Consider the following 15,367-nt stretch of genomic DNA (forward strand, 5'->3'; position numbering starts at 1 on the left):
TGTTGAGGAAATTGACTCATGCACGCTAGGGGCTGGACAAAATGATGAGTTTATAATCTTGAAGACTTGAAGGGAGTCTTTTGGGACCTGGGAGGAATTACAGAGATGATGTGGGGGAAGATATACGAATGAAAACATAAGCAACAATAGAAAAAGTGTATATTGCAACTATGATCTTAAGAGGATCTCTTAGTAGTGGAGAGAGAGCATAGTTTGGGATTGAAAGTAAAGGACATTGAGGGTTCTCTTGATGGAACTTTAAGACATTAAAATCTTTTTGAAGAGAGAGAATATATTTTTTAATAGAAATCAATTTTATTTTTAATGTAATAATTTTGTTTTGGTCATAAGGGTACTTTGGTATTTCTAATAATTAGCTTATTCAATGGGTGTATATTTCAAACACAAAATATAATAATAATTTTAGTCAAATCATTTTTATCTAACCCAATCCGATATAATCCCATACGTATTAACCACAAAATTAAATGTGTTTTTGGGGCATTAAGTCTTTATAATTATTATTATTATTTGAAATCATAATTTTGTACTACCTTGTGAGACGACAAAACTATCCCCAACCCCCTTCTATTTTAAGTCCCAAAATCTTCCTCTTATCTTTTAAAATTGAGAGTAATGCTCGATAAAGTATATAAATCCTTAACCAGGCCAGAACACAAATCATTGTCAAATCTTGAGTTTCTGTATTCTCTATTTATTAACTACTTTCGAGTGAATTATAAATTTATGTTTAATACTTCCGAGAAATTATATAAAAATTAGGTAAACTACCCTCTTCAATAACTTTATAAATACATGTCATCTCAAATAAATATTTTTTGAAAATCACGTAAAGAAATATTTTCGTCAAAATTTAAAAATTTAAATGATAATTAAAACCCAAAAAGATGCATATTTGTTTCATGTTTATACATAGGAAGCATGATCGCCACGTCACCTCTAATCATCCGTGCTACCCGAGGTGAGTTCATCAAAACCCACCGCTTGGCCGGCCGACGCTCCCAAAACCGCCTTCCATAAGTCGCATGCGCTCCCTGCGCATGGCTGCTGCGTTCCACGCCGTCTACGCTAACCTGCGCACGCCCTCTCAGCGCACTCTGCTAGTCGCACCCGCGGTGTTTCCCGAGAGCAGATCCCTCACCTTCCCGGCCAGATCCAAGACTTTGATCACTGCAGTTGCCGCCGACCGCAAGAGTTTTGGCTGCAAAGCGGCGTCGTCCACAGCGGGGATGGCGGCGGAGAAAGGGAAGCTGAAGGAGGAGATATTCGATTCGGAGGAGGAGCTGGCGGTGGCTCTAGCCAAATACACCGCCGAGTTATCGAAGAAGTTCACAGCGGAGCGAGGAGCTTTTACGGTCGTTCTCTCAGGGGGGTCTCTTATCAAGTCTCTAAGGTTACAACCTAATTCATTATTTATTTTTCAATTTCGTGTTCTTGCCCTGGAATATGTTTGGTTGCTGTGAAATTATCGGGAAAGACTCAAAGACCGAGAGAAAAAAAAAAAAAAACTGAAATTGGAGTTTAAAAGGTTTCGATTACGCGAGGCATGATTACGACCTAATTCTCTGTTGTTTTTGCCTGTAAAAGAATTGAATTGATAGAAGTAAAGGAGATTAAGAAATAGAGGAGAGTTGAACCTATCGTATATAAAACTGTTGGGAAAAATATAATATATATGAACAAATTTCCACAAGTAAATCAATGGACTAATGCAAATAATAAATAAAACAATTGAGACACAAGAATTTAACGTGGTTCCCTCAAATATTGAGGTACGTCCACGGGACACAGCGGTCTAAATTCACTATCACCAAATATGTTGTACAAAGTGGATACAAAAGGCATAAGCCTTATAAATACACAAGAGTATATAAATAAATATAGCAAGATGGAAATGCCTCACTAAATATTCTGAACAAAGTTTCCAAAATAACCAACAAAAAAAAAAGCACATCCAGCAAAATATCAATATGTTGTTGATAAAAACAACTTGAGTTGCAGGAGTGACCAGCGGAGCTACTGTAGAAAAATGGAGAGGACGAGTGGCTCTAATATTGGCTGTAGGCAGAGGGAGCTTGTATTTGAAAAACAGAGAGTGAAGTCACCGCAAGCAGGAAAAAATGCAGATGAAACAAAAAGGAGATGAAGGGGCAGCATGCTCCACCCCTGCGCGTGAGGCCTTGGAGCCTAAATCAAAAAGCATGCTGCAGCTGTTTTCCTTTCTGGGAAGCCAACAACATTAAAGAAACCAATTTTCCAATTTGTTGGGCCCCACAAGGAGGGAAACCCAACAAATCTCTCCCTAACAAATCTCTCCCTCCAGACTTATGGGGACAACTCCACCAATTCGGCCAAAACTCGACACTCCACATGCTTGTCTCTAGTCAATGTTTTTGTCATCATATTCGAACCATTATCATCAGTGTGAATTTTGTTAAGTTCCAACAATTTCTTATCCAACACATCCCGAATCCAATGATATCTAACATCAATATGTTTTGACTTTTGAATAGAAGATAGTATTCTTACTCAAATGAATTGCACTTTGGCTAACACAATAAAGAACATACCTTTCTTGTTCCATGTTGAACTCTTTAAAGAATCTCTTCAACCAAAGCAATTATTTGCAAGCTTCCATAATGACTATAAACTTGGCTTCCGTAGTAGATAGAGCAACACATTTCTGTAATTTAGATTGTCATGCCATAGCTCCCCCTGCAAAAGTCATCAAATAACCCGAAGTGGATTTTTTAGAATCAACATCACCGGCCATGTCGGCATCTGTGAATCCATGGAGCGTAGATTTACCATTTCCAAAGCACAAGCACACCTTTGAAGTGCCTCTAGGGTATCGGAGAATCCATTTTACTGCTAACCAATGCTCCTTTCCTGGATTAGAGAGAAACCGACTAACAACTCCAACAGCATAAGCTAAATCTGGTCTTGTGCAAACCATTGCATACATTAAGGAACCAAAGACCGAAGCATAAGGAATTTTCTTCATCTCTTCCTTGTCTTTCTCACTTGTAGGACTTTGTTTTGTACTAAACTTGAAATGAGTGGCAAGTGGGCAACCAACAGATTTTGCTTTATCCATATTGAACCTCTCAAGCACTTTTTCAATGTAACTTTCTTGAGACAACCAAATTTGCCCTTTTTCACGATCACGAACAATTCTCATGCCAAGAATTTGCTTTGCTTGTCCCAAGTCTTTCATAGTAAAAGACTTGCTCAACTCCAACTTCAACTTGTCAATCTTGGAGAAGTCCTGTTCTACAATAAGCATATCATCAACATAGAGTAAGAGAATAATATAAGTACCATCAGAAAATTTTTCCACAAACACACTATCATCTGAAGAGGTTTTTGAATAACCATGATCAAATATGAAAGAATCAAATTTCTTGTACCATCTTCGTGGTGCTTGCTTCAACCCATACAAACTTTTCTTTAATTTGCACACTAAATTCTCTTTCCCTTTTTGTTTGAAGTCTTCCGGTTGTTCCATGTAAATTTCATTTTCCAAGTCACTATGTAAGAAAGCGGTTTTCACATCTAGTTGCTCAACTTCTAAATTCAAGTATGCTACCATGCCAAGAACAACCCGAATAGATGACATCTTCACAACCAGTGAGAATATTTCATCAAAGTCAATTCCTTTTTTCTAACCAAAGACTTTTACCACAAGCCTAGCCTTCTACCGAAGATTCTTTCCATCATTTTTCAACCTAAACACCCATTTGTTTTTCAAAGCTTTCTTTCCTGGAGGAAGTTTAACCAAATCAAAAGTGTGATTGTCAACTATAGAATTCATTTCCTCCTGTATAACCTCCATCCATTCAACTTTATTTTCATGGTTCATGGCTTCTTGATAGCTTTTGGGTTCCCCTTGATCCGTTAGAGTAACATAGTCACTTGATGGATATTTAGTTGAAGGTCTTGGCTCTCTTGAAGACCTTCTCAATTGAGCTTGCTCTTGAACTTGTTGCTCCCCCTCATTTTCATCTTCAACATCATTAGGAATTTCATCATTTCCAACATCTTCAAGAGGTGGAAGAACATCCTCCATATTTTCATCATGTGCCAAAGATGGAGAAGGTAAATCTAAGTCAACAAAATCATTCCCATTAGATTGTGGTTGCTCAACCGTGCCAAAATCTTCAATTGTTTGATTTTCGAAAAATATAACATCTCAGCTTTTAACAATTTTCTTGTCGACCGGATCCCACAATCTGTATCCAAATTCATCATGCCCATAGCCAAGAAAAATACATTGCATTGTCTTGTCATCAAGTTTGGATCTTTCATCTTTTGGAATGTGAACAAATGCACGACAACCAAACACTTTCAAGTGATCGTAAGTGACATCCTTACCTTTCCAAATTTTTTCAGGAACTTCACCAAGTAAAGGAGTTGAAGGAGACAAATTAATCAAGTCCACCGCTGTCCTCATTACTTCACCCCAAAATGATTTTGGCAACTTCGCATGAGAGAGCATACATCTCATTCTCTCTAGTCTAGTACGGTTCATCCTTTCGGCAATACCATTTTGTTGAGGGGTTTTCTTGACGGTCTTTTGATGTCTAATTCCTTGGCCGTAACAATATGCATTAAATGGACCAATGTACTCTCCACCATTATCCGAGCGCACACATTTCACCTTCTTTCCAGTCTCCCTTTCAACTTTAACCTGAAAATGCTTAAACACATCTAAAACTTGATCTTTAGTCTTCAAAGTATAAGCCCAAACTTTTATTGAACAATCATCAATAAATGTAACAAAATAAAGTGCACCACCATGAGATTTAACTTTCAAAGGACCACAAACATCTGAATGTATCAAATCTAAAACATTAGATTGTTTAGTAACAAATTTTGTACGAAAATGACCTCTATGTTGTTTACCGGCCAAACAATGAACACAAGCTTTAAAAGAAGTATCTTTCATCCCGGGTAGGAGTTTCTTTTTGAACAAAAACTGCATTCCTTTTTCACTCATGTGCCCAAGCCGCTTATGCCACAAATCGATGGAAGAGTGACTTTTAATTGCATTCACAACACCGTTACCAATTTTACCTTGCATCATATAAAGTGTACTAGTCTTCTTGCCTTTAGCTACCACCAAATTACCCTTTGTGAGCTTTTATGTTCCATCACCAAAATAGTTGTCAAACCCTTCATCATCAAGTTTTCCGATAGATATCAAATTTAGTCGAATATCGGGAACATGTCTCACATCTTTGAGCACCAACTTGCATCCCAAATTTGTTTCCAAACAAACATTTCTCATGCCAACAATTTTTGACAAACCTTTTTTTCCCATCCGAACAACTCTATAATTTCTTTTGGAATAAGAAGAGTGAAGAAATCTCCTCGAGAAGTGACATGGAATGATGCACCGGAATCAATAACCCAATCAGTCTCTTGACTTGTCAAATTAATGCAACTTTCATCACAAACAACCATGAGATCACTATCAGATGCAACTGAAGTTGTGTCTTCATGCTTTTTTTCAAAATTTCTCTTTGTTTTGCTCCTTGAATTTCAATTTTCTATACTCACGCTTCATATGCCCTTTTTTATGACAATAGTGGCACTCAATATCTTTTTTTGAAATTGAGCTAGACCGACCTCTTGATTTATCATTACGGTGAGAATATCTGCTTTTGCTTCTACCTCTCCCCCGATTTTCTGTCACAAGTGCCTTTGAATGAGAAGAGCCAACTGATTTTCTTCTAATTTCTTCATTCAACAAGCTGCTAGTTACTTGGTTCATAGTGACAATTCCATGGGGAGCCGAATTACTAACTGTCATAACCAAAGTTTCCCAACTTTCCGGCAAAGAGCTAAAGAAGCATTAAGGCCTGCAATTTCATCATCAAAAATTATTTTCATAGTAGCAAGCTGATTGATAATATTTTTCATCTCATTCAAATGTTCGGTAATAAGACCACCATCTTTATATTTCAAATTCACCAATTTTCGGAAAAGAAAAGCTTTATTTGTATCCGACTTTCTATCATAAAGACCCTCTAATTTTTTCCACAATTCATGTGTCGAAGTTTCGGTAGAAACATGATGAAAAATACTATCATCAATCAATTACCGGATAACACCAACGGTTTTCCTATTAAGCCTATTCCACTCATCATTACTCATGTCTTTAGGCTTTCGGCTATCACCCTCAATAGGCCCATCCAAATCTTTGCAAAATAAAAGATCTTGCATTTTTGTTTTCCAAGTTACCCAATTGCTTCCATTGAAGCTAATCATATGGCTAACATTACCATCCATGATACACAAATTTAATGCGTACAAATAACACGGCTCTGATACCACTTGTTGGGAAAAATATAATATACATGAACAAATTCCCACAAGTAAATCAATGGAGTAATGCAAACAATAAATAAAAAAATGAGATACAAGAAATTTAACGTGGTTCCCTCAAATGTTGAGGTATGTCCACGGGGCACGGCGGTCCAAATCCACTATCACCAAATATGTTGTACAAAGTGGATACAAAAGGCATAAGCCTTACAAATACACAAGAGTGTATAAACAAATATAGCAAGATGGAAATGTCTCACCAAATATTCTGAACAAAGCTCCCAAAAGAACCAACCAAAAAAAAAAGCACATCCAGCAAAATACCAATATGTTGTTGATAAAAACAGCTTGAGTTGCAGGAGTGACCGGCGGAGCTGCTGCAGAAAAATGGAGAGGATGAGTGGCTCTAATACTGGCTGCAGGCAGAGGGAGCTTGTATTTGAAAAACAGAGAGTGAAGTCACCGCAAGCAGGAAAAAATGCAGATGATACAAAAAGGAGATGAAGGGGCAGCATGCTACCCCTGCGCGTGAGGCCTTGGAGCCTAAATCAAAAAGCATGCTGCAGCTGTTTTCCTTTCTGGGAAGCCAACAACATTAAAGAAACCAATTTTCCAATTTGTTGGGCCCCACAAGGAGGGAAACCCAACAAAAACATGATACAAGATAACTCTTTATATAAAGTTTCGTATATAAAACATGATATAGGATAACTCTTTATATAAAGTTTTAGTACATTAGAGTAGCTATCTTCTAAATATAAATAATAACAAAATATCTTTTCAAAATTTAAATAATAGCAAAAGATCGGATCGGTTGTTTAATAGCAGATCGGTTGTCTTCCTAATTCTCCTCCTTATTTTCCTTCAGATGACAGCTACAACTTTGCTTGCTTGGTGTGTTATTCAGTTCCACATTTTCCTCTACGCACCCCCTCAATCTGAAGGGTGGTGTTCGAACGTTCAGATTGGCATTTGAAATTGGTGAGGGGAGACCAACTCAGTTAATGAATCAGCAAGTTGATCTTTACTAGATATAAACTGAACATTAAGCTGCTTTCTTAGAACTTGGTCATGTACATAATGAAAATCAATCTTGATGTGCTTTGTACGAGCATGAAACATAGGATTAGCAGCCAAGTATGTGGCTCCAATATTGTCATACCATCACACAGGTGATTTTGGAATCTTAAGGCCAATTTCACATAAAATCGATTGCAACCATTGTAGTTTTGAAGTTGTATTTTCAAGTGACTTATATTCAGCTTTGGTGCTACTAGAGACAACTGTGAATTGTTGCTTACACCGCTAGGAAATAAGATTGTTGCCCATAAAAATGCAATATACTTGATTGACGATCAGCTGCCCAATCAAAATCTGAAAAAGCGTGAATTGCAAAATTTGATGACCTGCTGAGGAACAAACCCATTGATATGGTATGTTTAAGATAACATAGAATCCTTTTTACAGCTTGCCAGTGTGGTTCAAACGGGTTATGCATGAAATTACTTACTTTGTGTACTGAAAAAGCAAGATCAGGTCTGGTGAAAGCTAAATATTGTAAGCTTCCAACAACCTGTCTATAGAGATGAGGATCTGAACATTTAGCACCCTCAATTGCAGATAGTTGACAGCTAGTTGACATAGGACTTGTGCACGACTTGACTTATGCCATGTGAGTGCGTTTCAAAAGATCGGCCACATGCTTACATTGAGTTAAATACATACCTTCTCTTGAGTGCAAGACTTCTACCCCCAAAAAATAGCTAAGGTCACCAAACTCTTTTACTGCAAAATTAGAATGCAGGGTACGAATTACATGTTGTATGGCATGACTGGAATTACCTGTGATGATAATATCATCAGCGTAAATAAGAATCACAACTAGAACACCTTCTTGCGCCAAATAAAAAGAGAAGTGTGACCTCCACAGGCTTGGTGCAGTGGTAAAGCATGAGGGCAATCAAATAGGAGCATTGGAGATTCGAAACCTGGCGAAGGCAAAGACTGGGTGCTCTTTGTCGCCCCTCCGGGGGTCTTGTCTGCACTATCTAGGGGGTTCTACGGGAGGAGAATTGCATCCCGAAAGTCTAACCCGAGTGTGTGTAAGCTGTGACCGCATCCGATTACCCAGGTGGCGAACCAGGGGGGAAGGCCGCCACCCCGTGGGTTTGGTGCCGCATCGCGGGTCCAATCAAGGGCTCATCGATGACAAGAGTTCCTACGTCATAAAAAATTAAAAAAATTAAAAAAATTAAAAAGAAGAAGAAGAAGAAGAAGAAGAAGAAGAAGAAGAAGAAAAGTGTCGGCCTTGCTATCACGAAATCCAACATGTTGTAACTTATCAGTTAGACGAGAGAACCAAGCTCTTGGAGCTTGTTTCAAGCCATATAATGACTTATGTAACCTGCAAAGATGATGAGGATATTGTGGATGAACGTAGCCTTGAGGTTGTGCCATATATACCTCTTCCTCCAATTTTCCATGCAAAAAAGCATTTTTAACATCAATTTGCTTAATTTTCTAGTTAAATGAGACAGCTAGTGACAAGTCAATTCGAATTGTAGCATGCTTGACTACAGGGCTATAAGTTTCATTAAAATCGACACCTTGTTGTTGATGAAATCCTTTGGCAACAAAAGGGCATCGAGCTTAGCATTCATCGCTACATGCCAATGTGGTGATTTGACTGCGTCACTATCACACGATGGTTCTACATCAGCAAAATCAAGAGAGCTAAGTAAGGCTTTCTGTAGGGGATAACTCAAAATCATCAGAGGTGGATTTTGGATTAAAAATATTGCTCCTTGATCTGGTAACCATGGCATGCGTTCTAGTGCTTCGTTGTGTAGCAGTAGAATCCGAGGCTTGCTGAGTTGTTTCCTCTGGTATGCTTGAGGGTAGAAAGGTATCAACAGCTATTATGACAGACTGGGAGGCAGAATTAGCAGGCCTAATAGGGGCTTCTTCATTTGTTCCTGCAGAATGAGACACTAGAGGCACATTAAGGTTATTTTCAAGTGGTAAGATCTTGTATTGCATATCATTCATTATGATCAGGAGGGGTTAATTTGAGATGTAAAGGCAAGGCGACATATGTGAACGAGTTGGACGTTGAAGATGGTGCAGGTGAGGTATTTTCTTGATAAGGAAACAAATTTTCATCAAATATTACATGACGAGACACATAAACTCGACCAGTTGATAAGTCAAGACACTTGTACCCATGGTGATTAACACTATAGCCAAGGAAAACACATGATTTGCTTTGGAAATCCAATTTATGTTTGTTATATGGTCTAAGATTAGGCCAACATGCACATCCGAAGACCCGTAAGAAAGAAAAATCAGGGTCTCGGTGATAGATCATTTCATAAGGTGACAAATTGTTGAGAATGGGTGTGGGAAGACGATTAATTATATAAGTTGCAGTGTAAAAGGCGTCTTCCCTGTAAATTAGAGGTAAATTCGAATGTGATAACAAACTAAGTCCAATTTCAACAATTTGTCTATGTTTTCGTTCAATTGAGCCCATTTGTTGGTGAGCATGAGGGTAGGCTAGACGATGTGCAATGCCATTTTCTTGAAAATAAATATGTAGCCTATGATACGCACCGCCCCAATCATAACGTTTCAAAATGTTTTTCCACAATTAATTGGAAATAACCATAAAAATTTTGAATAATTATCTAGAAAGCTAACATATTACCGAGCACCTGTAGTTGATGCTACAGAAGCCAGATCCCATACATCTGTGAAAATAAAGTCTAATGGAGCATGAGAAAAACAATTAGAAGTAAATGGCAAAGCATGGCTCTTGGCTAATTGGCAATCGGGGCACACAATGTGCCTATTTATTTTATCAACTAGAAGCTTATTGAAGGACAGAACATGTTGAACAACTTGAGGAGTAGCATGGCCAAGTCGACTATGCCACTGATTAAAAGAAACACGAATAGTTGAAAGGGCTTGAGGATGAACGTTGGTGTTGGAAAAATGGTATAAACCATTACTGGCTTGACCTCGATGAAGGACGTTCGCCAAGTAATCCTATAGAAGAAAATATTTGTCAAGAAACTCGAAATAAACATTATTATCAATACATAATTTTTGAATAGAAAGTAAATTTTTCTAAATTTGAGGGACCAAGAGGACTTAATTTAACACAAAAGAATGAGATGATGTATTAAGAGTAGAATTGCCAGTTTTAGAGATACGCAAACCGTGACCACTGCCAACCATTATAATCATCACTCTTTAGGTTTAGATTGGTCATATCATGTGTGATATGGTGAGTAGCACCCGTGTCTACATGCCATTCATTCTGCTAGCTGCCATTATTTGTTGCAACCAAGGTTTTTTTTTATTCTGAGAACGAGGAGGATCTTGATAGATGTAGGGGTGAGCAAACGGTCGGTTCGGCCAAATTCGGTTAATTAACCGAATTAACTGAAAATTTCGGTTAAAGAATATTGTTAACCGAACCGACCGAACCATTGGGCCTCATCGAACCGAACACGACCGAATTTATTTTTTGGGTAATTCGGTTAACCTAATTTAACCGAGAAATGAGGGAAGGGGGAATCCTGGAAGGTGTATCCAGAACAAGGGAAGGGGGAAGTCAGGAAGGTGTACTCGGGTGAGCTTGACGCCGATGAGGAGTCCGGGTGGTTCTCGATGAGCTGGTCTGTGCACGAGAGAAGAAAAATGAGAATGAGAGGGAGCTTGTGTGTTGGACCTACTGGTGACAATGGCTGGCCAGTGGCGACGGCAATGGCATCACGTGAAGATGGTGGTGCGGAGCAGTGAGCTCAAGTGAGCGAGAGAGAGGCAGTGACTCAGTGAGGGCTTCCGACTTCAGAGAGCAGTGACTGTGTTGGTGATGATAGCCGGCGATGGCGATGGACACAGACCAAGGCATCGTGTGAAGATGGTGCCTGGTGGTGCAGAGGACCGAGCTCGGGTGAGCGAGAGAAAGGCAGTGAGGGCCTTACGAGTTCTGACTTCTGAGACTGAGAGCGGTGAGACTGTGAGAGTGTGAGACTGAGAGTATGAGAGGGAATGAGTAATCAGATTTTAATTTACTAATTTATATTTAAAATTTAATTAATTCGTAAATCGGTTAATCGGTTAACCGAATTAATATTCTCCATTAACCGAACCGAAACCCGATTAACCGAAATATTGGAAAGCATAACCAAACCGAATTTTTTAACCGAACCGAACTGACCAATTTCGGTCGGTTAATTCGGTTTTCCCCGAATTATGCTCACCCCTAGATAGATGAGATTGAAGTGTGGTAGCACTTATGAGCGGAGTGGCTAGGTTTCTTGCAAGCTTGACACACAATTGTAGAAGAAGCATATGTGTCACTGCGATTATAGGAGGAAGCACCCCCTCCCCAAGAATTGTTAAGGCGGCCTCTACCACGGAGCCTCCTCGCCCCCTAGTGTTGGTTTGTTGCGACTATCTCTGGACGACATTTGCCTTAGCAAGTGGTGCAGGAGCAAAAAGATGATGGCAGTTTAGACAAGATTTAGTAACAATGAGCAGAGAATAGACCTCCTCAAGTGTGACATGGTCAGTGCGAGCATAGATGGAGGACACAAAGCTATCATATTCATGCCCTAATCCAGCAAGAACATAAGAAATGATGTCGTCACACTTGAGAGGTTGGCCGGCCATAACAAGTTCTTTAGCTAATTTTTTTATCGACAAAAAATAATCATTGGCAGATTGACTGCCTTTCTTTGCATTTGCAAGTTGAATTCGAACCTGGATGATACGAGCTCGAGACTACAAAGAGAAATTAGTCTCAAGTGCTCGCCAAACCTCATGAGAGGTTGCATGAGAGACTAACTGGGCTAGGATACCCTCAATCATGGAAGACATGAGAATGCTCAAGATGAGATTGTCCTATCGCACCCACTAAGTATGTGCACGATTTGGAATTTGAGTGGTTGCACCCATTTCAGGATGCAGAGCAGCAATAGTTTGGGGAGGGATTTTGGACGTGCCATCAAGGTATCCATATAGATCCTAGCCATGGAAATAGGGCACCAATTGTGCCTTCCAGATGGGATAATAATCGGCAGTCAATTTGATTGAAATAATATTGGAAAGTGGAGTGGTTGTAGTGGTAGAAGAGGAGAAGTAGCAGTGCTAGTGGATGATGAAGGAGGGGAAGACATGATGAGACGCTAGTTTTTTGTGGCTCAAAATGATACCATGTAAAAGAATTGAATTGATGGAAGTAAAGGAGATTAAGAAACAGAGTATAGTTGAATTGATATTCTATCGTATATAAAACATGATACAGGATAACTCTTTATATAGAGTTTCAGTACACCAGAGTAGCTATCTTCAAAATTCAAATAACAACATAATATCTTTTCAAAATTTAAATAACAGCAGAAGATCGGATTGGTTGTCCTCCTAATTCCCCTCCATCTTCTAGATACAATAGAATATCTTTTCAAAATTGAAATAACAGCGGATTGATTGTCCTCCTAATTCTCCTCCTTATTTTCCTCCAGTCAACAGCTACGGCTTTGCTTGCTTGGTTTGTTATTCAGTTCCACATCTTCCTCTACATTGCCCAATTTTCATGATCTGTTTGGTTGCTGTGAATTTTTTTACTTATACAAGGAAATTGTAATTTTTAGTTCTGAAAAAGTTGCCTAATAAGGGTGGAAAGGCCTTCATTTATTTTTTAAGTAATCTGTGTGGTATCTTTGAAAATTTAGGGGGAAGCTAGAAATTGGAATTGGGAGTCAACATTTTGTTTTGTTTTTTTTTTCCTGAGGCCAGATTAGATGTCTAAAGGCGTATTTTATTATTGTTCTTTTTCTCAATTTTGTTTATTAGTCTGTTTGTTTGCTGTGAAAATTTAGGGGGAAACAAGAAATTGAATTTGGAGGTTAGAAAATTTTCTATTATCTGAGAGCTGAGTCACTTCATTATTCTGTCTGTGGATGAGTATTTTTACTAATATATTTTGTTTGTATCGTGGGAATTGTTTGGGTGATCATTTGATGTTGAAATCTCAGGAAATTGGTTGAACCTCCATACATCGATTCAGTTGAGTGGGCAAGATGGCATGTATTCTGGGTGGATGAGAGAGTTGTTCCCAAGGATCACGAGGATAGCAACTATAAATTGGCTTATGATGGTTTCCTCTCGAAGGTACATTTGAATTAGAAAATGAAGGATTTATGGGTTTTATATCAATTATTGCTGGAGGAGTTATAAATTCCATTTATGCATTGTCTTGGAAAGTTTAATTCCTTATTAGGAATCTTCTTGTGGTCTTTTCTAATTTAGTTTACGTATTTTGTCACGATTATATTGGTGATTTGTGAAGAAATTAAAATTTGTATAGTCAGTTTGTATGGAGTGATGATTTTCTCTATTGTCTATTCTGGAGCAAATTCCAAAATTTGGTAGTGTTGAATCATGATTGTTCTTTTTCTGGGCATGTATCTTGGTTAATTTCAAGGGCATGTATTGTACTGGGTTAAGTTCTTTGTTGAAATTTATGGGTGAATGTTGATCGTTGACATTCTTATTTATTGGTACTTACTATTTAGAAGAAGAATCATTTTGGGCATGTTTGGATATTCTATGAAAAGCAAATGGCTCCATGGTGTCCACCATAGCATTTGATGGTACCAATTCATCATTTGAAATGAATTTATTAGAAAATGAGAGATGACAGTTTGTACAATATCAGTTTCAGCATTCCATTCTAGGTCATGATTTAGAAATTTATAATATAATCTGCGATGATGATTACCAATTTTTTTGTGGCCATTTTGGGATTGTTGTTTGTGTTCTTAACATGCTAATAAAAAATTATGAACATAACACCATGCAAGAAACACAATTGCATCAATGTGTATCAGAGCTCTGGACATGCTCTTGGTAATCTATTATTTTTGACAAATATGAACTGGGGATGATACTAGCTAGTTATACAACTATAGTTCTTCTCCGTGGCTACATCAAGGTCTTTATTTTCAATGCACATAACTCATCAATTGTTTTTTGCCTTTCCCTTTTGGCAGGTACCCATTCTACCTGGGCATGTTTATGCTATCAACGATGCACTTCCAGCAGAGGGTGCTGCAGATGATTATGAGACCTGTCTCAGACACTTGGTTAAGAACAGTGTTATTGATTTATCGGCAGCCAGTGGGTTTCCTAAATTTGATCTAATGCTAATGGGAATGGGCCCAGACGGGCATGTAGCCTCTCTTTTCCCAGGGCATCCTCTTGTCCGTGAGAAGGAGAAATGGGTTACCTTCATTGCGGACTCCCCTAAACCTCCTCCCACGAGAATTTCTTTTACCTTTCCTGTGATCAACTCATCCTCCTATATCGCAATGGTTGTGGCTGGAGCTGGTAAGGCCAATCCTGTGCAAATTGCCCTGCGTAATGGCCAGAATTCTGATTTGCTGCCTGTTCAAATGGTTTTGCCCGAGGGAGAAATGACTTGGTTTCTTGATAAGGATGCAGCTTCGAAGCTGTAGGACTGAGCATCTCTATTACTGAATGTGTTGCTCTCTATAACTGCATGTGTTGATCCGTGTAATAGGTCAGTGTATCTATTTTGTGTTGCGTGGCTTGTTTTGAGATCCTATGGTTGCCCCAGAAGCTTTTGTATGATCTCATTGACAGCCACTGAGTAGAAAAGTTTCTTTGTTTGCCTATTTGCTAAGTTGGCAACAGAAACGATATGAATAAATTGAACTTTGTTGCAGAATATATGTGTTAGAATTAGTTTTCTCATTGCACATTTATTTCCTTCATGTCATCTCCCCATTCCATCAAATTGAGCGTCAACTGTTTTCCTGAACCACCCTAACTCATTGAATTTCTTCACTGAGCTTAATACTCTGCAAATACCATGATGAAAAAAGGTGCAAGTTCCTCCCTGCACCGACAATCGTATGGTCATAATCAACAATGAACAGAGGAACATCCATCTGTTTATTGAACATGGGAATTTGCTTCATTA

General features: G+C 38.5%; 1 protein-coding gene across 1 annotated transcript; it reads left to right on the forward strand.

The window, feature by feature from the left end:
- Window positions 1-877: 877 nt before the first annotated feature.
- On the forward strand, window positions 878-15,109 carry LOC131145625 (probable 6-phosphogluconolactonase 4, chloroplastic). The gene is made up of 3 exons (XM_058094803.1): window positions 878-1,414; window positions 13,398-13,533; window positions 14,415-15,109. Exons 1-3 carry the CDS (start codon window positions 1,047-1,049, stop codon window positions 14,877-14,879), a joined length of 969 nt encoding a protein of 322 aa, XP_057950786.1. The 5' UTR covers window positions 878-1,046; the 3' UTR covers window positions 14,880-15,109.
- The last annotated feature ends 258 nt before the right edge of the window (window positions 15,110-15,367 follow it).

Source organism: Malania oleifera, chromosome 13 (genome assembly GCF_029873635.1).
Source record: "Malania oleifera isolate guangnan ecotype guangnan chromosome 13, ASM2987363v1, whole genome shotgun sequence".
Classification (NCBI taxonomy): domain Eukaryota; kingdom Viridiplantae; phylum Streptophyta; class Magnoliopsida; order Santalales; family Ximeniaceae; genus Malania; species Malania oleifera.